General features: G+C 45.7%; 1 protein-coding gene across 12 annotated transcripts in view; it reads left to right on the plus strand.

The window, feature by feature from the left end:
* Positions 1–1,344: 1,344 nt before the first annotated feature.
* Positions 1,345–24,119, plus strand: part of CLTCL1 (clathrin heavy chain like 1) — a 112,316-nt gene continuing 89,541 nt past the window's right edge. For all 12 annotated transcript variants that reach the window (XR_012419014.1, XR_012419015.1, XR_012419017.1 and 9 more), the window contains exons 1-2: positions 1,345–1,473; positions 17,300–17,507. Coding sequence is in view for 8 of the 12 variants with exons in the window: in XM_005567993.4 (XP_005568050.3) it covers positions 1,432–1,473; positions 17,300–17,507 (250 nt within the window). In the remaining 4 variants the exon portion in view is untranslated. The remainder of the gene's footprint in view (positions 1,474–17,299; positions 17,508–24,119) is intronic.

Below are 24,119 nucleotides of genomic sequence, written 5' to 3' on the forward strand. Positions count from 1 at the left end.
TGGCTAATAGTGGAAAAGAGATTTAACTTGAAAGTGAACAGTCTGTTCTATTCCTTAATATATTTTTGGCTTCTAGATGGTCAAGCCGTTGCGCAAATAATTGCACCATCCTTGTCTTATTCAAGGTGGGCTGTTCATATCTTAAAATTACCAGTGAGCAACAAGGAAAGCAGAGTGCCTGTGCTGAATGCCAAGGGCTTCCCCTTCCTGACAGATATCTTTTATGCAGCTGAATCATCTGTATGCAAAACACCTCAGCCAACGGTGCCTCGGAAAAACAACTGGCTGCTGGGCAAACCAGGTGTGGGCTCCAGCTTCGACCTGCTACTACTGTCGTGCAGCCACGGGCACTCTGGGTGATCCTCACTGGCCTGGGGCTGGTCATCTGCTGCTAGATGAGCTTCGCTGACTCTTAGCATTGATATTCCAACACAGTGTCCTCTAGAAACTGCATGAGCCAGGAAAGATGTTTCTTAAAGGAGCAGGGACCGAGCCTCACGCCGAAACACGTCTGTAACAGGTACAGTCACGTGTCCCATGCATCCATGCATTCTGAGGCATGCGTCTCGGCTGTGGGATCCTCACAAGGGAACTTACACAAACTCAGATGGCACAGCCACTACACAACTAGGCAGCTGATGCGGTCCGCTGCTGCTAGGCTGTACACCCGCACCGCGTGTGAGGTGCAGAATTCCGCCGGCACCCGTAATGACACACCTGTACCGTGTTATCTCCAAATACAGGGAAGGAAATGTCCTTGGCTAAGCCCTCACCAGAGGACAGGAAGTTTCCAGCTCCGTTATCATCTTATGGGACCACCGTCATATACACGGTCCTCCTCAGACCAAGAGGTCGTTCGTTATATGGCACATGTGGTTCTTCCAAGACCCTTTTCCATGTTTCTGTCACATCCGTGCCTGCGTAAAAAGTGGCCCTGAACTCAACCGTCCAGAGTTGGAGGCAGAACTAGCACCACTGCCCCGCTCCACATGTGGAAGGCGCTGGGCAAGGACCGCCGCAGACCCTGTCAGGGTTTATCCCCTGAAAACCTTTCACTCGGGGACCTCGCGCACACCGCTTCAGGGCAGAGGGCGCGCGGGACTACTTTCCGCGGACCCTCGGAGCGGGGGGAGGGATCTGCGCAGGCGGGGCGGGGCGGGGGCGGGGCGGGGGCGGGGGCGGGGGAGCGGGGGCAGGGGAGGGGCGGGAGGAAGGGGCGCGGGGGAGGGGCAGGGGAGGGACGAGGGACGGGGGAGGGGCAGCGGAGGGGGTGGGGGCCAGGGCGCCGTCAGGAGAAGGGCGGGGGCCGGGACCTGGAGTCGGAACAACTGCGCCTGCGCCGTCGCCACCGGTCAGCCCGCGCGAGGGGTCGGCGGTCATCCCTGCCGCTTCCACCGCCGCCGCCGCAGCTGCCTAGGTCCCGCACCAGCTATGGCGCAGATCCTCCCTATTCGCTTTCAAGAGCACTTCCAGGTGAGGCCCGGAGGGCCCGGGGGATGCGCCCCGCGCTCCGTCCTGTCAGCCGCGCCTCCGCCGGCCGGCCTCTCAGGCTTGACCCCGCGCCCCTAGCCCCGCTGAGCCGCTGGCCAGCTGGCCGCGCCGACTTCTGACCTCCCACCTGGGTTGGGGCTGCGGGGTCCCGGGCGCGGCGGCCGCTCGCGAGGACCCGCTCGGGTGCCGTCGCCGAAGCCCGTTACCGGCGGGCGCCGGCTGGGGAACGCTGGTGGTGGAAGCGAACGCCCCCTGGGACGCCCCGCTCAGTGCCCGCGAGGACGCACACAGATTCCCGCTTCAGGCGGGGCAACCCGAGGGCCGCGCCGATCCCACAGCTCCACGCCCCGCTTGGTGTTCTCCGGTCCTTATTCGCCCCTGAGTTTGCCTCTGTGCTCTGTTTTCGTTCCCAGGGCGGCTTCCCCTGGGAGGACCGTGAACATGCGTGACCCAAGAGAAAAATTTCTCAGGGCTAAGCCGAAGTAGGGCTTTTCAATGCAGTAACACTTCCAAAGCCTGCCTTTTTAATAAGGTCCCAGTTTGTTCTCCGTTTGTTTGTGCTCAGGAACATAAGGACTGGTCGCCTGCTTTGAGCAAAGGCTTGGGTCGGGCGCCTTGCGGGCCGCTCACGGGTCTGCCCGGGAACGGCGCTGGTCCCCTCGTTTACCCGGGGAGGTGCGACAGAGGAGGGTCTCCAGCGGCTCCTCCCTGAGTGCTCCATGTTAAATCATCACACTCCCATTCGTTGCGATTCGCTTACTCTTTTGTAGATGAGGAAACCGAGTCTCAAAAGTGTTGAACTCATCTTCATTCAATAAGAACAGGATTCAGACTCCAGTCTTTTTGACTACAAAGTAGTACATAGAGGAACGTGCTTGATTGAAAGTTCCTGTTTTCACAGTGCAGAGCATTGTTAGCCCTAGATGCAGACGGGAAAGGCCTTGGGACCTGTGTAGTGACCAGTCCGGTCCCCTCATTCTGCAGACTGGAAACTTGATATCCAGAGGATCCTGCCAGGGTCGCTTGGTTAGTGACACAGTGGAAATTGTGTGGAGGTGGAAGTGCCTCGACATCTGTCCCCCTGGACTTCATTCTGCCACTAAGCTGAGCCAGCGCCAGTCATGTTGAGGTAGCAAAATACTGCTGCTGCTCATAATAATGAGATGATGTAGTTATCATTTATTGAGCCATTTCTCTTGCCACTGACTATTGTATTTTATAAATCTCGTTTAATTTAATTCTCATGATAACTGAGGCAGGTAGTGATATCCTGTTTTCTACCATGGGTCACTGAGGTTCATATTATAATTCATTCAGCGAAAGTTACACGGCTAGTAAGTGACAAAGTTTGAGTTCTAACCCAGGTCTCTGACTCCAATGCCTGTGCTTAACCACTGTCTAAATATGTTCTTTTCAAAGAGCAAGAAAGCAATAAGGCATTTTGGGTGTCTATCAGCGTTTCTAATGTCCATCAGGATTTGTAATGTCCGTCAGAGTTGATATGTTCCATTATCTGGAAAATGCTTGTGGCTTGTGGGCAGCCACGTGAATGAAAGTGTGTGGTTTGTGGTCTCCAACACTGACTGGGTCTTTGAGGCTGCTCTACATTCTGTAGAGCACACACTGAGTCAGCACACACTGCCTTCACTACAGACATTTCAAAACTTCAGCCTGTTCCTTAAATCCCAATCCTGCCATTCCTACCTTGCAACCAGCAGATGACTTGGAGAAAACTAAAGCCATAACTGGGATGTTTCTCACCTTTATGGCTGCAGACTTAGACGCTTGTCTGCAGCCACCCTTTCCTGCCTTCCTGTTGCCTCAAAAGTAGGTGTCCTTTCTTGTCTATGCTCTGGATCTGGTATCCTTCCTCCCTAAAAGGGAGCCTTGTTCAGTCATAGCCTCTCTTTGCTGTATTTTCATCTTTCCCTCTCATGGTTTCTTCGTGTTTGTGTTGGGCAATGCTCACCTCTCTTCCATCTGTACAACCAGCAAACTTCTTCCCCCGCTCTTGTCCCCACGAAACTTCTCTTATAGCTGGATATCATGAAAGAGCTGCTTTATAGCGCTTCATTATTTTTATATTCCCCAGTAACCTGCAGTCTGGCTTTTGTCTCCATTTTTTCCCCTGAATCTGTTTTTGCAAAGGTTACAAGTCATCCTGCAGGCTTTTTTATAAGGGTCACATTCTGTCTCTGTCCCATATTCTTACATTTTTTAACTTTCTAAAAATATGAAAATGATTTTTAGTTTAGCCATACAAAAGCAGGCTGCAGTTGGCTAATCTTTGCTATAAAAAATAAAATCAGGCCGAGCATGGTGGCTCACACCTGTAATCCCAGCACTTTGGGAGGCCGAGGTGGGTGGATCACCTGAGGTCAGGAGTTCGAGACCAGCCTGGCCAACACAGTGAAACCTGTCTCTACTAAAAATACAATATTAGCCAGGCGTGTTGGTACGCGCCTGTAGTCCCAGCTACTCAGGAGGCTGAAGCAGGAGAATCTCTTGAACCCGGGAGGCAAAGGTTGCAGTGAGCCGAAATCATGTCACTGCTTTCCAGCCTGGGTAGCAGACCAAGACTCCGTCTCAAAAAATAAGATGAGATGAGATAGATGAGATAAAGCCCATCACAGCACACGTGTCTTCTGTGATGTCCAGCCGCATCTGATGCTGTACTTTACTGCCTCCTGAGGGTCCTTTCTCTACTGTTTTTGGTCCCACAGTTTCCCAAGGTGTCTCCTTCCTTTCTGCCCACACCCACTGCCCTGTGGGTGCCTCTTGTGGATGAGCTTGGAATCTGTCTTGAGCCCCTCTACTTTTTCATTCAGGACATGCTGCTGGTGATTTTTTGTGTTCCCATAAACTCGGTGTTCCCAAGCCATCTGAGTGTTTTTGGAGTTTCACTGCTGTGTGCCTGAGAGGCAGTAGCAGGTCCTGGTTAAGAGCACAAACTGAGGCCAAACTGAAGGCATTGAATCTGGACTTAGGCACTTACTGGCTGTGTGATTTAGGGCAATGTTTGTAGCTTTTTTGTGCTTCTATGTCTTCATCTATAAAATAAGAATAAAAGGCATACTTCTTATCTCACAAGGTAGTTGTGAGGTTTTGAGTTAATAAATGTAAAGCTTTAAACAATGACATAATACAGTAGTCCCCTTTACCCATGGGCAATATGTTCTAAGACCCCCCAGAGGATGCCTGAAACTGCAGATTGTTCTGAACCCTTTATACACTTTTTTTTCCTATGCGTACATATGTATGATAAAGGTGAATTTATATGAAGCACAGTAAGAGATTAACAATGATAACTAATAATAAAACAGAACAATAATAACAATATGCCAGCATCACTATTGTTGGCCTTTGGGGCCATTATTAAGTAAATTAAGGGTTACTTGAACACAAGCTCTGTAATGCTGCAACAGTCAACCTGGTAACTGACCGCTACTAAGTGACTAATGGGCCGGCAGTGTATACAGCTGGATATGCTGGGCAGAGGGATAATTCACGTCCTGGGTGGGCTGGTACAAGATTTCATCACTCTCTGCGGAATGGCATGCAATTTAAAACTTAAGAATTGTTTATTTCTGGGATCTTACATTTAATATTTTCAGACTGCAGGTAACAAAGTGTGAAAAAACCACAGATAAGAGGGGACTACTGTAAAGCACTGTGTCCTTATGAGCTGTAGCTGCCATTGTGACAGCTGTCCACAGAAGGCGGCCAGGGAATGGTCAGCAGGTTCCTCAAACACAGTGTTCAGAAATGGGGTTCCCTTTCTCCCCAGATGTGTATCTTGTCCAGTGTCTAGCCAGGAGCCTAGGATGTGTTTTCCCCATCCTGTTGTCCCTTTCTCCTGTTTACTTTTGGCATTGTTCTGCTACTGTCATCATGACTGCCATTTCCCTAAACTATGCCATCCTTCCCCACCTTGATGGTCATGCTAGCTTTGTCCTTCTGCTTCCAGTCTGGCCCTCCTGCGGTCCATTCTCCAGCACACAGGCAATGTGATCTTCTCCAAGGATGAGCATCTGCTTAAAGTCCTTCAGGGAGTGGTTTTATGTTTCCTCTGGCATGAAAAGGCTGATCCCCACGTGCTCTTTCCTGTTCTTCCTAGCCCAACACCTGCTCAACTCTGCTGCTACTCCCTTTGTGTCCTTGCCAGAACACATTCTCCCCTCACCCCTCTTTACTCACTGACTCCTACTGAGCCTTCTGGTATCTGTGAAAATGACACCATCTCTGGAAGCTCTCCCTGATTTGTCAGTTAGGAGTTCTTCCTCTGTGCCTCTTTGGGGTTCCTCTTATAATGACCCTCTTCCCAGGGTACTGTAGCTGTTCATTTTCTCTACTGGATTGTGAGCTCAGGAGCTACTATTTGAACTTTTTAGAAATATTCAAATATCAGAGTTGGAAGGGTATTGCTATTTGTAATATCTGAGGATGGGCTGAGAATTTAGGACATCTTGATTCAGAAGAGGAATGGTTGAATAGTTTGGTGACATAAAAATTTTCTTGAGCCTTAAGCAATTCCCCCTAGCTAGATCAAAAAAGCAGCTGCAAGTTTGTAAGCTGTGAAATGTGTCATAGCTCAATACACAGAAAACATAAACATGTTCCCTCAAAGTGTCTCTGAGGTGATGTTCGAAACAGATGTAGAGACCTTGAGCATTAGAATTGTAGGAGAAAGATGGTCAAGATCTTAACCAGAGCTTCTCTACCTAGGCTGCATGTGAGAATGGCCTGCAGCTTTAAACATATCTCTGCTAGATGTTAAATCCAAAGCTCTGAGTGCTGGAGATGGAGCTTTGGTATTCCTTCCCAGGTGAGTCTCACACACAGCCCAGGTGAACCCGTCTTCTGCATGTTAGTCAGTATTAATCATTCAGGAAAGAGGGAGGAAAGTAAAACTGTGAAGGTGTAGATTGAGCTTGAACTGAAAACAGTTCCCATCCACACACACCCGTGTGTGTCTGGAGAGGCTCCTGGGGCTCATGCTCCAAAAGGGGACACGTACCCATAGTAGGCCAGTTCATATTTGGTTTATGTTGCCATTACGTAGCTATGTCATTTTGTGAAGTGGTTTGTGAAGACAATAGTACTAAGACAAATGTACTAAGACGGCTCATTGCATCCTAAAATTATGGCATTCCAATGTAAAATATCTTTTTAAGATACCATGTAAGCTGTTAAATTTTGCCTATTGGCCTACCACTGCTCCTGGTATTGGAAATACATACTGGCCAGTTAGTTGCCTTCTAACTTGTTTATTTACAAAGCAAGGAGAGTAACCTGCCTCAGCCAGGGTGTCTGGGAGGGTGAGCCTCATGGGAGTGCCTACCACTGTGACATTGTGAGTGACCAAATAGTAAATGAATTTGAATGGAGACTCTTTGGAAAAACAAATCTTCACCATAGAACATTTAAATGTTCAGAAGCCTAAGCTGCATAAACCAGTGCTTTCTTAGTTGATTGGGTTGAAAGAATTAAGTCCTAGGAGGGTCTGAGTCCAGGTTCCTCTCCACTCAGATATTTCTGTTGCAGGGGCAAGTCTGATGAGAATTAAAATCTTTCAGTTCAACCTCTGTCTCTCCTCAGGGGAAACCACTATTAATGAATCCACTATATCTTTCCAAAAATGATGAAGAGAATCCTGCTTTAAATATGCTTCTGCCCTTTGTTTTTGTAACTTAACACACTGAAGATCACAGACAGATCACTGCATCTATCTGACATGTTTATCAGTATTCCCTAGGGTAGTAGTTGCTGGCACCCTGTCACCCACTTCTCTAAGGGGGAATCTTTCTGCAATCTTTCTGATTTTTCCTTCCTTGCTTCTTCACTGAGACTTTACTGAGTTTGCAGGCTCTTTTCCCGCATTTTCTTCCGCTTCTCTTGAGGCCTGCTGCTGGCCTCCATGCCAGAGAGATGACCATCACTCTTGGCAGGCTGAAGAAGGATGCCACAAAGCTGGGATAGCAAAGTTCAGCGACGAAATTAGAATCAGATGGATCTTGACAGGCCAGAATCCAACTAGTTGACATTTAACTGGGATAAATATAGAGTCTTGTGCACTGGTGTTAAAATACAGAAAACCTGTAATGGTGTAACTTGAGAGAAGTTCTGTAAAGCATTATATAAATGTAGTTAACTGGCCGGGCGCGGTGGCTCAAGCCTGTAATCCCAGCACTTTGGGAGGCCAAGACGGGCGGATCACGAGGTCAGGAGATCGAGACCATCCTGGCTAACACAGTGAAACCCCGTCTCTACTAAAAAAATACAAAAAACTAGCCGGGCGAGGTGGTGGGCGCCTGTAGTCCCAGCTACTCGGGAGGCTGAGGCAGGAGAATGGCGTAAACTTGGGAGGCGGAGCTTGCAGTGAGCTGAGATCCGGCCACTGCACTCCAGCCTGGGCGACAGAGTAAGACTCCGTCTCAAAAATAAAAAAAATAAAAATAAATGTAGTTAACTATCCCCGAACTAACCTACTCCTAGAATGTAAGTTTTGGAAAAGACCTTAGTGTCAACATTCTTCATAGGCCCTCATTTACAAAGCTCCCTCTTTAGGCTAGGAAAGGCTTGTTGATAAGTTTCAAATATAATTTTTTTTTTTATTTTCTTGAGACAGAGTCTCGCTCTGTCCACCAGGCTGGAGTGCAGTGGTGCGATCTCAGCTCACTGCAGCCTCCACCTCCCAGCTTCGAGCGATTCTCCTGGCTTCAGCCTCCTGAGTAGCTAGGACTATAGGTGCATGCCACTATGTGTGGCTAATTTTTGTATTTTTAGTAGAGATGAGGTTTCACCATGTTGGCCAGGATGGTCTTGATGTCCTGACTTTGTGATCTGCCCACCTCAGCCTCCCAAAGTGCTGGGATTACAGGTGTGAGCCTCCGCATCCGACCCATTTATTTTTTTGAAACAGAGTTTCGCTCTTGTTGCCCAGGCTGGAATGCAATGGCGTGGTCTTGGCTCACTGCAGCCTCTGCCTACCGTGTTCAAGCAATTCTCCTGTTTCAACCTCCCAAGTAGCTGGGATTAAGGGTGCCCGCCACCACGCCCAGCTGATTTTTGTGTTTTTATAGAGATGGGGTTTCATTATGTTGGCCAGGCTGGTCTCGAACTCCTGACCTCAGGTGGTCCACCCACCTTGGTCTCCCAAAATGCTGGGATTACAGGCATGACCCACCATGCCCAGCCCTCAAAATATGTTTTAAAAACTGTAGATGAACTAAATTTTACTGCCCTGAAAAAAGTAATTTGTTTTACTACTTGTTTACCATCCATGTGCTAGGCACAAGGATAAAGCAGTGAGTGAGACTGGGAAGGATACAGATACAGAAGGAAAAAATACTGCTGTCTGCAGAGGTGTGAAAACATGGGAATGTTCAGTGCAACTTAAGCATTCTGGCTTCACTGATGTAGGCAGTTGGTGTTCTCACTAATGCTCTTGTATAAACACAGTTGTAGTCCTCCCAGTTAGACCTCTTCCTTAAGCCCCTTATACATAGAAACCACAGGACTATCAGATGAGTAATTTCTTTTTGCATATTCCCCAGAATCAGATTTTTTTTTTTTTTTTAATTTTAGATAGGGTCTCTCTCTGTAGTGCAGTGGTACAATCTTGGCTCACTGCAGCCTCTGCCTCCTGGGTTCAAGCGATTCTTGTGCCTCAGCCTCCTGAGTAGCTGGGACCACAGGCGTGTGCCACCACGCTCAGCTAAGTTTTGTATTTTTAGTAGAGACCCGGCTTCACCATGTTGGCCAGGCTGGTCTCAAATTCCTGACCTCCAGTGATCTACCCACCTTGGCCTCCCAAAGTGCTGGGATTACAGGCATGAGCCACCATGCCTGGCCCCCAGTGTCAGATTTGAATTTTGATTGATTTAATTGCAGGCTTTGAGAACTGAAAAGGATCATTAAACAGCATCTTCTTTACCTTCTTTAGTTAACTCTTATATATGCCATTTAAAATGTGTAGCAAAGGTCCAGTGCAGTGGTGCATGCCTGTAATCCCAGCACTTTGGGAGGCCGAGGAAGGTGGATCACTTGAGACCAGGAGTTCAAGACCAGCCTGGCCAACGTGGCAAAACCCTGTCTCTACTAAAAATACAAAAATTAGCCAGTGCAGTGGTGGACACCTGTAGTCCCAGCTACTTGGGAGGCTGCATCATGAGAATAGCTTGGATGTGGGAGGCAGACTTTGCAGTGAGCCAAGATTGCACCACTGCACTCCAGCCTTGGCAACAGAGCGAGACTCTGTCTCAAAAGAAAGAAAGAAAATTTTTAAAAAAATGTGTGTAGCTAGGTCACCTATCAGAATAATGTACTAGGGATCAGGAATCCTTGGTTATTTTTGCTAACTAGTGGAAAAAAAAAACCCTGGGCTGGGTGCTGTGGCTCACACCTATAATCCCAGCACTTTGGGAGGCTGAGGCAGGTGGATCACCTGAGGTCAGGAGTTTGAGACCAGCCTGGCCAATGTGGCAAAACTCTACTGAAAATATGAAAATTAGCCGGGCATGGTAGCTGGCGCCTGTAGTCCTAGCTATTCAGGAGGCTGAGGCTGGAGAATTACTTGAACCCGGGAAGCAGAAGTTGCAGTGAGCCGAAATCGTGCCACCGCCCTCCAGGCTGGGTGACAGAGTGAGACTCTGTCTGAAAAAAAAAGAAGAAAAAAAGAAAACCTGACTTTTCGGCACATCACTTTTCTGGGACTTAGTTTCTGCATATGGAGAAAAACTCACAGTAGTATCTGGCATCTTAAATGGAAAAGTTATTTTTGTGGGATTGTACTGTATTGAGCATTCCTGGCTAAATGAATAGAGAATGAGTTCTCCACTCATTGTACTATTAAAACTACCCTTGCCCATTTCTGTTTTTTTCTTCTTTCTTTTTTTTTTTTTTTTTTTTTTTTTTTGAGACAGAGTCTCGCTCTGTCGCCCGGGCTGGAGTGCAGTGGCCAGATCTCAGCTCGCTGCAAGCTCTGCCTCCCGGGTTTACGCCATTCTCCTGCCTCAGCCTCCGGAATAGCTGGGACTACAGGCGCACACCACCTCGCCCGGCTAGTTTTTTGTATTTTTAGTAGAGACGGGGTTTCACCGTGTTAGCCAGGATGGTCTCGATCTCCTGACCTCGTGATCCGCCTGTCTCGGTCTCCCAAAGTGCTGAGATTACAGGCTTGAGCCACCGCGCCTGGCCATTTTTTTCTTTTTTTGAGATAGAGTCTTGCTCTGTCGCCCAGGCTGGAGTGCAGTGGCGTGATCCTGACTTGCTGCAGCCTCCACCTCCTGGGTTCTCCTGCCTCAGCCTCCTGAGTAACTGGGATTACAGGCATATGCCACCAGACCCGGCTAATTTTTGTATTTTTAGTGGAGACGGGGTTTTACCATGTTGGCCAGGCTGGTCTTGAACTGATCTCAAGTGATCCACCCACCTTGGCCTCCCAAAGTGCTGGGATTACAGGCGTGAGCCACTGCGCCCGATCCCCTTGCCTATTTCTTTTCTTTTTCTTTTTTTTCCTTCTTCTTTTTTTTTTTTTTGAGACACAGTCTTGCGACTGTTGCCAGTCACTGGAGTGCAGTGGTGCGATCTCGGCTCACTGTAGCCTGTGCCTCCTGGGTTCAAGCGATTCTCCTGCCTCAGCCTCCCAAGTCGCTGAGACTACAGGTGTATACCACCATGTCCAGATAATTTTTGTATTTTTAGTAGAGATGGGGTTTCACCATGTTGGCCAGGATGGTCTCCATCTCTTGACCTTCTGATCTGCCCACCTTGGCCTCCCAAAGTGCTAGGATTACAAGCGTGAGCCACCGCGCCTGGCTGCCCCTTTCCCATTTCTGAAGACTGCAGGATAGCACTCCTGGTTGAGAACTACTGTCTTAATTTCATCTGATAGTCTTTATCTTATTTTTGGATCCACTATTCTCAGATGTTAAGACACTGTCTTATTTGTGAGGTCCTTTTACCTTTTTCAAATGCCATACATGTGTATATATGCTCTTAGATAAGGAACTTGACTCAACTACTATTATTTAAAAACCCACTATGCTCAAGAGGTTGGATACAGATTATTCAGGGTTACAAATTCTTGATATTTGGAGTTGAAATCAGAATGTCACCATATTAACCCAATATTGATCCCCAAACTGAGAACAAAATGACAATTTAGAAAACTCAGGCCCAGTTACATGCACTGCTCTGTCTGGAGAGCATCCAGTCCTATTCTGCTAAAGCCAGAAAATCCGGATAGGTCGACAAGACCAAGAATGGGTTGCTTACCAATACATGGCCAGCTTTGTTTTACTTATGTCTCCAATCGCTACCAAATTATATTGAGGCTAATTCCTGACATCTTGTTTTATCCTTAAACACTTTAGGATGTATCTCCAAGAGAGAACTCTTTGTTATTTTTTTCCAAGTTTTAAAATTGTGGTAAAATACATATAACATAAAATTTATCATCTTAACCATTTTTAGGTGTACACTTTAGCGATATTAAGTACATTCAAATTGTTGTGCAGCCATCACCACCATCCATCTCCAAAACTCTTTTCATCTTGTAAAACAGATGCTCCATACCTATTAAGAAATGACTCCCCCATTCACACTCCTCCCCCTAAAACCATCTACTTTTTGTTTCTGTTTCTGTAGATTTGACTGTTCTACATACTGGATATAAATGGAATCATACAATATTTGTCTTTTTGTGTGACTTTTTTTTTTTTTTGACATGGAGTCTCGCTCTGTTGCCCAGGCTGGAGTGCAATGGCACAATCTTAGCTCACTGCAAGCTCCGCTTCCTGGGTTCAGGTGATTCTCCTACCTCTGCCTCTCAAGTAGCTGGGATTACAGGCGCCCGCCACTATGCCTGGCTAATTTTTGTATTTTATCTATTCATCCATTGATATACACTAAGAAATCTTTTTTTTTTTTTTTTTTTTTTTTTTTGAGACAGTGTCTTGTTCTATCGCCCAGGCTGGAGTGCAGTGGCATGATCTCGGCTCACTGCAAGCTCCAACTTCCGGGTTCATGCCATTCTCCTGCCTTAGCCTCCCGAGTAGCTGGGACTACAGGCGCCTGTCACCACACCCAGCTAACTTTTTTGTATTTTTTAGTAGAGACAGGGTTTCACCGTGTTAGCCAGGATGGTCTCGATCTCCTGACCTCGTGATCCGCCCGCCTTGGGCTCCCAAAGTGCTGGGATTACAGGCATGAGCCACTGTGCCCAGCCAAGAATTCTTTATTTTTTAACTCTAATAACATCACACCTAAAAAAAAAAAATCAGTAATTTCTCAGTATCATCCAGTATCTTGTCAGTGTTGTTTCTCTCTTTGTCTCAAATGCTTCGTACATTTGGTTTATTTGTATCAGCATCCAAAGAAGGCCTGTGCATTGCATTTGGTTGACATTTTATGTATTAGAGCTGCTTTTTGAAGCAAGCTGTGACCTTTTTTTTTATACTTAACACAAATGTAGTATTTTATTTGTGTACATTTATCTTTTTAATTTCATAGTCCTTTCAAATCTGTTAAGATTCTGATTGTTACTCTAGTATATTGACAGTCTCAAAGCATACCCTTATCAGATGAAACAGTCGCTGTGTATGACTTTGGGTAGAGTCATTATTCAGAATATTGACCAGCAGATGATTAAGGTCTGAGCTCTGGGCCCTGGCAGCAGACGGACAGAGGTCAATGTGGCCAGCACCACTGAGGTGCGGTTCAGCTGTAGACACAAGCTCACTTCATGCTTTTCCATCTCATTCCAAGAGTCTTTTGTTTCATACATTGTTTGGGCTTTTATGTTCTCAGTGTTTTGATGGATTCAAAATGAGGAGAACCTGAATTTGACTCTGAGAATAAAGAAGAGATTAAGTAAATATGAAAATACAAAGCAAAGCTCTCTATTCTATAAGCATGCCACAGATAAGGCTTGGGGTAGGGGACTGATTACCCATGAAAGTTACTTTGGATACCTCAGCTGAGGTAAGCCAGATGCTTTGCTGAAATGAAGATTTATTCTACCACATTTACTTGACTTCAAGAAAATTAGATTGGTTTGGTGTGACTTCTTAGTGAGCCCACATTGGCTGCAGGTATTCATGTTTTTCTTTTCAAAGGGCTCACAAATCTGATGGATAATGTTGTAGAATTTGGAGGGGGAACCTCAAATGCAGCAGTCTTATCTTCTGGAATCCCACTGTCCTCTGTTTTTTAAATAAATATTGTAAATCCTAGCACTTTGGGAGGCCGAGGCAGGCAAATTACTTGAGGTCAGGAGTTCTAGACCAGCCTGGCCAATATGGTGAAACCCCATCTCTACTAAAAATTACAAAAATTAGCCGGGTGTGGTGGTGCATGCCTGTAGTCCCAGCTACTCGGGAGGGTGAGGCAGGAGAATTGCTTGGACTCAGGAAGCAGAGGTTGCAGTGAGCCAAGATTGTGCCATCACACTCCAGCATGGGCGTCGCAATGAGACTGTCTCAAATAAATAAATAAATAAATAAATGAACAAATAAAGTAACTTCTAGGGCATTTGTATTACTCTGTTTTTCAGGATTTTTCTATTACTTGCAGACAGAGTAAATAATACTAATCTGGCCAGTGGTGGCTCAAGCCTGTAATCCTAGCACTTTGGGAGGCTGTGGCAGGCGGATCACCACAGGTCAGGAGTTCGAGAGCAGCCTGACCAACGTGGTGAAACCCCATCTCTACTAGAAATACAAAAAGTAGCTGGGCGTGGTGGTGACTGCCTGTAATCCCAGCTACCCAGGAGGCTGAGGCTGGAGAATCGCTTGAACCCGGGAGGTGGAGGTTGCAGTGAGCTGAGATCACGCCACTGCACTCCAGTCTGGGGGACAGAGCTAGACTCCGTCTCAAAAACAAAAGAAAAGAAAACAAAACAAAACAAAAACCCCACTAATCTGATCTGTGTCCTCCAGGAATTTATGACCTTGGATGTTGTTGTATAATCCAGCAGGGAACTAAACTAGGAGAGGATGATGGAATTTGAACATGGCTGATTTGTGAGAAAGTTGGTGACACTGGGAGGTTTTCTTTGGTTGTGCTAATGTGGTTTCCTGGTTTACTAAGTATCAGTGGTTGCACTTGTGGGACTTCTGTTATCTTTTATTCTTGGTTTACTTAAGTATGTTAACTTTACGTGAGTAAATTATGTCCATCTTCATGGGCTGCTCCTCTGCTTCCCTTCTAAGCCTTGGTGTGTCCTGGGGCTCTGTGCCCTGGGCTCCCAAGCCATTCTCTCACTCTTCACCGTCTCTCTCGGTGCTACCATCCAGTCTCATGACTTCACCTGCCACAGATGACCCCCATATTCTTATTTGGGGGCTTGAAATTTTTTTTTAGACTTACAAAAAAGTTAAGCAATATAATACCTAAGAAAATTTCAAAAGTAACAAGTGCAAAGGACAGCAGGCCCTACCAGATGTTACAAAACCTCCATAAATAAAATAGTGTGGTGCTGATGTGTAGATAGATTTCGGGAGCTCCATGATAGCTGAACACATGGAGGTTCCTGAAGAGCCGTGTGCTGGAAAAGGCAAGGACACCCCTTGCGCCTTTCTCTAAGCGCCTCTTTCATCTGGCAGTTCATCAGTGTCCTTTGTAATATCCTTTGTAATAAATGAGAAACGTGTCTCTTGAGTTGTGTTAGCCACTCCAACAAATTAGTCAAACCCAGGAAGAAGGTCATGGGAACCCTGGTTTATAGCTGGATGGTCAGAAGTACAGGCTGCAGCCTGGGGCTTGCGATTAGTGTCTGAAATGGAGTCAGTCTTATGGGACTGAGCCCTCAGCCTATGGGATCTGATACTATCTCTAGGTATATATTGTTAGAATTGAATTAAATTGTAGGATATCCAGGTGGTGTCTGCTGGAGAAACCCCCACACATCTGGTGTTAGAAATCTTGTGTTGAGGGATGTGTGAGAACAGGAAAAATACTTTGGTTTTTCCTATCCTTCATAAACCACTGCTAGCATTATTTTCTTTGCTATAACCCAAGTTTGGAACATGAAGGGACTTTCTTGTAATAATGGCAATATCAATTGGCAAGTTCTATTTAAAAAAAAATTATTTCACTGCAGCTATGAAGTAATGTTTTGTTTTTTGCAGTTATATCTGTTTTTTGTTTGTTTTGGTGGACTCATTTGGGAACATAATCACCACTTAGTTTATCTTTTCTGTGTTAAAATGGAATATGAATTTCAAAGAACTCAGTATTGTGGTCTGAACACAGGCTTTATTATACCTGGCTCCATCATTAATCAGCTTTGTAACTTCTGAAAGATTTCTGAACCCCAACACTTTGTTTTTCCCAAGTGTAAAGTGTATGTGAGATGCTTGTCTCAGTGGGTTAACAGGAGGATGAGATGAGGTGACCTGTTGTCGTGTAGCCTGCTCCACTCAGCAGCTGGAACATCCAGTATGTGCTAGACTCTGCTACAAAAGACAAACAAGGCACCGTCCTGAGTTATACTCGCAGTATGAACAGTCTCACTTGTGTTCCTTCCAAATGGTGGTGGTGATTTTAACACAGAGCTCCATGATCTTTGTTGCTAGTGTGAGCCTCTTCAAGGTTACACAAGGTAACAGATGTTAAATGGTCAAATCAGTAGCAGTAGAATTGGAGCTGAACAGAACAGTGTTTAAAAATAAAGGTATCGTCGGCCGGGCGCGGTGGCTCAAGCCTGTAATCCCAGCACTTTGGGAGGCCGAGACGGGCGGATCACAAGGTCAGGAGATCGAGACCATCCTGGCTGACACGGTGAAACCCCGTCTCTACTAAAAAATACAAAAAACTAGCCAGGCGTGGTGGCGGGCACCTGTAGTCCCAGCTACTTGGGAGGCTGAGGCAGGAGAATGGCGTAAACCTGGGAGGCAGAGCTTGCAGTGAGCTGAGATCCGGCCACTGCACTCCAGCCTGGGTGACAGAGCGAGACTCCATCTCAAAAAAATAAATAAATAAATAAAGGTGTCTTATAGGTAGGTCAGAGCAGGGAAATTTGTAGAAATAAGCTTGGTGCTTTATGGGAATGATAAACATTTCTTGAGTGTGTGTTTTCCCAGAGTTTTTCATTGAAGCTTATCCCATTAACAGGTCTTGATTTAGCCCAGTCACTGGTATAAGATGGCCTTTGGAGAAAGGCGCCTGGTTTCAGTTTACACAGTTGAAGGAATCCATCAGCCTTGGAAGATGTGCCAACCTGCTGACTTTCTTATTAACCTCAGACTCTCCAGGAAGTATTGACACTGACTTAGAAATTCCTTCAAATCAGATTTGGACAGATTTGATGATATCTAGGGAAATATTTAAGCAAAAACCTTTGGCCAATTCTTTTTTCTTGCCTTTTGGAGAAACCAGGTTTTGTGTTTCCTCCCCTTTTCCCTTCTGCTTCCCTCGCCTTCACCTCTCCAAGACCGCCTTCCTTCCAAAGCTCTCGTCAGTGGTGGGCTTATCTGTGACACCTTATCTGATGGTGTTCTTTGGGAGTTCACCCCCAACTCATCTCTTCCTGTCTGTCTCACTTGTGGCATCCTTGACACTGCCTAGTGTCATCCTGCACATGTCTTATCTCCACTGTGGGTTGATCATCCCCTTGAGAATTGATTCACAGGCTTGGGTGGATCTATTACAGGTGTAGAAAAGCAAGCTAATGTTTGCTTCAAGTGTTTACCTAATGTTAACTTTTTTCTAAATTTTATTTAACTTCTCCTCCTCCTTTGCTGTTGGCTAGGGTCAATCCATTTCAGAGGAAAAAAAATTAATCAAATGCTTTTTTTCTGTTTAGCTCCAAAACCTTGGAATTAATCCAGCCAACATTGGGTTCAGCACACTGACCATGGAATCTGACAAGTTCATATGTATCCGAGAGAAAGCTGGTGAGCAGGCACAGGTCACGATCATTGACATGAGTGACCCAATGGCTCCGATCCGACGGCCTATCTCTGCAGAGAGTGCCATCATGAATCCGGCCTCTAAGGTGATAGCTCTGAAAGGTAAACCTGATGGGATTGTTAGAAAGGAATCTTATCTCACTTTAACTGCTGTGTTACCTTAAATATTCAACAAGTGTCACTAAGCTCATGGCAAAGTGTCATCAATAGTATTCAACTTAATTCCAAAAGTTTTAGCAAAAGTTATATTTAGTGTGCCCTACTAAGAGGCCCCTGAGCACCAGAGCTTCTCGGTAACATCACCCACAGCGCCAGACACACCAAGAGGAAGAAAATGCCCAAGCCTTTGTCTTCATGCGACTAGGAACACACAACAGCACTGTGCATGTTTCCCAGGAAGGCTGTGTGGCCCCCTTGCCCGAGGGCCTGCTGCAGTGGTGCTTCCAGTTATCCGACGATACAGGCTTGGGGGTTTTCCTCCTGTGAAACACATCAATGGTAGAGGAGCTGATAATTAATAAAATTTCACTACCTTGAAATCAGGGCATCTTGGGTGCTTAAAGCCTTCTAGTTATCTCGAAAAATACAGAATCTTCTTATATTGCCTTCATTTGGGAAATAAAAGGATTATGTATGCAGTAGACTTAATGTTTTATGTGAAATGCATTATCACTTACTTTGAAAAGCAAAAACTGGGCCAGCTGTGGTGGCTCACGCCTATAATCGCCGCACTTGGGGAGGCCGAGGCGGGTGGATCACCTGAGGTCGGGAGTTCAAAGACTAACCTGACCAACATGGAGAAACCCCATCTCTACTAAAAATACAAAAAAATTAGCCGGGTGTGGTGGTGCATGCCTGTAATCCCAGCTACTCAGGAAGGCTGAGGCAGGAGAATAGCTTGAACCCGGGAGGTGGAGGTTGCAGTGAGCCGAGATCGTGCCATTGCACTCTAGCCTGGGCAACAAGAGCCAAACTCAATTTCAAAAAAAAAAAAAAAATGATAAGCAAAAACTGTTTCTGGACCTAAAATTTGTGAATGCCAAATATTAGCTTTACCTAGGCTTCTATTTTGTTACAGAAGTAGTGTCTACTTGGTCATTTCAGTAGATAGAAGGACATCTGGAAGTTAAGACCTTTCTATTTAAAAAGAAATAACTGAAATTCTTTTATTTGAAAGGATCTTTGGTCTATTACCAACCCTACCTTTTCCCTTGTAATCTTGTCAAAGTAATTATTTTTGAACATATAGTATAAGCAGTATAAACTATTTTAGTTAGAAATTATTGCTATTCTGGAATATTAATGTTTCTTTTATCTTATCTTACTTTGTCACTTATCCCTTGGCTGTTTTTGATGGAATATTTGCCTTGTAGCGTTGCCCTTTTCTGCATTTTATGTTGTTGTAGTACTTAAAAAAATATTTGTAGAGAAGGGGGTCTCACCGTGTTGTTCAGGCTGGTCTTGAGCTCCTGGCCTCAAGGGCCTCTCAGAGTGCTTGGATTATAGGAATGAGCCACTGTACCCAGCCTTGTTGTTGTACTTTTGCGAGACCTTATTTAGCATGTTGTTTGCTGTTTAGTGTTCTCAGTAGGTCTCAAAAATGATCTGCATTTTAGTCTTCCTGGTTTTCTGGTACAGTTCTTTCTAACAATGTGCAGTGTGGAGCTCCTAGGGTGTGTGTGTGTGTTCTGGTGTGGAGTTGGGGAGTAGAGAGAACGCAGTGGTTAGATATTGTCAATCCCTTCCAGCCAAAGACCACCAGGAACACACTTGCAGTTGAACAAGATGGGTTTATTGTTGCAGTGGGAGAGAACACACGCCATGGGGAACTGGGAAGTGTCTCGGTAAGAAGGTGGTAGAGCCTTTTATAGGATTTGGGCTTTGGTTGGATGATGTAGGGGGTAATCTAAGGAAGCAGGGGTTTGCTGTGGATTGGATGCTGGCAGCAAGTGGGGGTAATTTTTATGATTGTGTATCTCAATAAATCTTATCTATTAGGGAGGGAAGACTAGAGTGAGATTAACGCTCTAATGGGTAAAGAAATAGCAGTCACTTATTTTAGCTGAAAGAGAGGGGTGTTGGTATTTTGTGAGTTGCGCAGTAACCTTGTTGTTTCTGTGCTTGCTCTTCCTCACTTGATCATGGTCTCAGAGGGCCCTTGCCTGAGGCTGCTGTTCTCCAAGGTGGTTTATGTCCATCAGGAGAGCAGCATGGCCTTGCTGTGATTGCCAGGCCAGCTTCCAGGTGGCAGGGGCTGCTCCTTTTTATTTTTATTCTTAATGGTCATATAAATCACTTCAGCTATAACATGTTGAGTCCTGTTTTCTTTTGTGTAGGGAAGTGTAAGGCTCTAGAACCAAAAAGAGACATAATTTTAAGGTTTATCTTATTTATTTATTTATTTATTTTTTGAGATGGAGTCTGGCTCTGTCACCCTGGCTGGAGTGCAGTGGCGCGATCTCGGCTCACTGCAAGCTCTGCCTCCCGGGTTCACGCCATTCTCCTGCCTCAGCCTCCCAAGTAGCTGGGACTACAGGTGCCTGCCATCACGCCCGGCTAATTTTTCTATTTTTAGTAGAAACGGGGTTTCACCGTGTTAGCCAGAATGGCCTCGATCTCCTGACCTTGTGATCCACCCGCCTCGGCCTCCCCGAGTGCTGGGATTACAGGTATGAGCCACTGTGCCTGACCAGCTTTATCTTATTTTTACTGCTAATTCTGTAGCAGTCAAATCTCGGATCATTGTAGTACAAATCGTAGACAAGTGGAGGATGTACAGTGTGTTTTCAAGGCCATATGCCCAAATGAGCAAACTGTCTTTGAAGAAAGTTGTTCGTATAGTGATTGGTTGATGGAGATGATTGATTTGCAGGTGAGCTCCGCAGAGTCCTCTGCGGTATCACACACCTTGACTAGCTCCTAGGATCCAATGCAGAAATACAGGGTGTGGGGCCGCACCTTGTATCTCACAGATTTTTCCCATTTTGGCTGGTGAAATTTTGTGATTGGAAAGGGGCTCATGAAGCAGCTCTCGGACCTCCTTTTACAAAAAGGGCTAGGCCAGGTGGCTCATGTCTGTAATCCCAGTGCTTTGGGAGGCCAAGGCGGGAGAATTACTTGAGCCCAGGAGTTCAAAGCTGTAGTGAGCTATTATTGCACAGAGCAGGGCTAACCCATAGGCAGGGTGTCCACAGTAGCCACAGACACACTTTTACCCATCAGATCTGAGAACTCACTCACCATCACCAGAACAGCAAGTGGGACGTCTCCCTTCATGATCTAATCACTTCCTACCAGGTCCGTCTCCAACATTGGGAACTACAACTGGAGATGCGATTTGAGTGGGGACACAGAGCCAAACCATATCACATTACCTTTTCAGTATTTATATGTATTTCTTTTTACAAACTTTACCTTTTTTCTTTTAATTTTTAGAGGTAGATGGAGTATAGGCTAATCTAGTGCCTGTGTGGAGAGTAGGCACTGAGCTCAGTGGGGGATAGAGGAGGGGGAATGGTACCCCCCGAAGGCCCCCTCCTCACCTTGACTACTTAAGTCTGACCTGAAGTGGTTTCCAAAGAAGGTTGGTCCTTTTTTGGTCCTTTTTGTGATGCTGAATATTTTGTGCCTCATAAACACATGTTCATTTAAACCAGGCTAAGGACAGCTTGACAAGTTTTCAAGCTAGAGGAAATTTCCTCTGTGATCTAAGGCTGCTTGACACTAAAAGGTACCCCCGTCCTGGCAGTGTACCACCAAGAATTTTTGGTCCAGATTTTTTTTTTTATCTTTCTTTGTCTTCTTTTTTCAAGTATAATTTACATACCATAACATTCACTCTTTCTAAGTGATTTTTAAATTCATAGAGTTGTGGAATCATCACTACAATATAGTTTTGGAACATGTCTACCACCCCAGAAAGTTTCCTCTTGCCTGTTTAGAACCATTCCCACGGCCGGGCGCGGTGGCTCAAGCCTGTAATCCCAGCACTTTGGGAGGCCGAGACGGGCGGATCACGAGGTCAGGAGATCGAGACCATCCTGGCTAACACGGTGAAACCCCGTCTCTACTAAAAAAAATACAAAAAATTAGCCGGGCGAGGTGGCGGGCGCCTGTAGTCCCAGCTACTCGGGAGGCTGAGGCAGGAGAATGGCGTGAACCCGGGAGGCGGAGCTTGCAGTGAGCAGAGATCTGGCCACCGCACTCCAGCCTGGGTGACAGAGTGAGACTCCGTCTCAAAAAAAAAAAAAAAAAAAAAAAAGAACCATTCCCACTCCCACTCCTACTCCTGGCCCTAGGCAGCAACTCATCTGCTTTCTTCCTCCACGGATTTTTTTGTAGATAATTCAAATAAATGGAATCATACAATATGTAGTCTTTTACATCTGGCTTCCTTTACCTAGCATAGTGTTTTTGAGGTTCATCCATGTTGTAACATGTATCAGTAGTGCATTCCTTTTTATTGTCTAATAGTGTTTCATTATATGGATACGCCACATTTTGTTTTCCCATTCACTAGTTGATGGACATTTGGATTGTTTCCAGTTTTTAGCTATTAAGAATATTGCTGCTATGAACATTCACTGACAAATCTTTGTGTGGACATATTTTCTTTGTTGTTATTGTTCTGCAATTTCTTTCTTTTTTTTTTTTTTTTTTTTTTTTTTGAGACGGAGTCTCGCTCTGTCACCCGGGCTGGAGTGCAGTGGCCAGATCTCAGCTCACTGCAAGCTCCACCTCCCGGGTTCACGCCATTCTCCTGCCTCAGCCTCCCGAGTAGCTGGGATTACAGGCGCCCGCCACCTCGCCCGGCTAGTTTTTTTTTTTTGTATTTTTTAGTAGAGACAGGGTTTCACCGTGTTAGCCAGGATGGTCTCGATCTCCTGACCTCGTGATCCGCCCGTCTCGGCCTCCCAAAGTGCTGGGATTACAAGCGTGAGCCACTGCGCCTGGCCTTTTTTTTTTTTTTTAATTTTACTTTAAGTTCCAGGATACATGTGTAGAACGTGCAGGTTTATTACATAGGTATGCATGTGTCATGGTGGTTTGCATCCCCTATCAACCCATCATCTAGGTTTTAAGCCCTGCATACATTAACTTTGTCCTGATGCTCTCCCTCTCCTCGCCCCCCACTCCCCTGACAGGCCTGATGTGTGTTATTCCCCTCACTGTGTCCATGTTCTCTTGTTCAGCTCCCACTTATGAGTGAGAATATGCGGTGTTTGGTTTTCTGTTCCTGTGTTAGTTTGCTGAGGATGATGGCTTCCAGCTTCATCCATGTCCCTGCAAAGGACATGATTTCATTCCTTTTTGTGGCTGCATAGTATTCCATGGTGTATATGTACCACATTTTCCAGTCTATCACTGATGGGCATTTGGGTTGGTTCCACGTCTTTGCTATTATAAATAGTGCTGCAATAAACATATGTGTGCATGTGGACATATATTTTCATTTCCCTTGGATGGAGTAGAATTGCTGTATCATATGATAAATTTGTTTAGTTTTTTTTTTTTTTTTTTGAGATGGAGTCTCACTCTATCACCCACCCAGGCTGGAGTACAGTGGCGTGATCTTGGCTCACTGTAACCTCTGCTGCCCGGGTTCAAGTGATTCTCAAGTGCCTCAGCCTCCCGAGTAGCTAGGATTACAGGCACCTGCCATTGCACCTGGCTAATTTTTGTGTTTTCAGTAGAGACAGGGTTTCACCATCTCGGCCACGCTGGTCTTGAACTCCTGACCTCGTGATCTACCCCCTTGGCCTCCCAAAGTGCTGGGATTACAGGCATGAGCCACCACTACCGGCCTGTTTAGCTTTTTTCTTTTCTTTTCTTTTCTTTTTTTTTGAGAAGGAGTCTTGCTCTGTTGCCCAGGCTGGAGTGCAGTGGTGCTATCTTGGCTCACTGCAGCCTCCACCTCCCAGGTTCAAGTAATAATGCCTCAGCCTCCTGAGTAGTCGGGACTACAGGTATGTGCTGCCACACCCAGCTAATTTTTGTATTTTTAGTAGAGATGGGGTTTCACCATGTTGGCCAGGATGGTCTTGATCTCCTGACCTCGTGATCTGCCCGCATTGGCCTCCCAAAGTGCTAGAATTACAGGCGTGAGCCACTGCACCCGGCCCTGTTTAGCTTTTTAAGAAACTGCCCAGCCGGGCGCGGTGGCTCACGCCTGTAATCCCAGCACTTTGGGAGGCCGAGGCGGGCAGATCACAAGGTCAGGAGATCGAGACCACGGTGAAACCCCGTCTCTACTAAAAATACAAAAAATTAGCCGGGCGCGGTGGCAGGTGCCTGTAGTCCCAGCTACTTGGGAGGCTGAGGCAGGAGAATGGCAGGAACCCGGGAGGCGGAGCTTGCAGTGAGCCGAGATTGCGCCACTGCACTCCAGCCAGGGGGACAGAGCGAGACTCCGTCTCAAAAAAAAAAAATAAAAAAAAAAAAAGAAACTGCCCAACTGTTTTCAAAAGTGACTGTTTCATTTTATATACCCATCAACAATGTATGAGAATGCCAGTTTCTTCACACATCCATGCCAACACTTGATATTATCTGTTTTATTATAGTAATTCCAGTGGTTGTGTACTAGCATTTTGTAGTTTTAATTTGTATTTCTCTAATGCCTAATTATATTGAATATCTTTTATTTTTAAATATGATTATTAACCATTTATATATATTTTCTGAGAAGTGTCTATTTAAATCTTTTGCCCAGTT

Source organism: Macaca fascicularis, chromosome 10, assembly GCF_037993035.2.
Source record: "Macaca fascicularis isolate 582-1 chromosome 10, T2T-MFA8v1.1".
Lineage (NCBI taxonomy): Eukaryota > Metazoa > Chordata > Mammalia > Primates > Cercopithecidae > Macaca > Macaca fascicularis.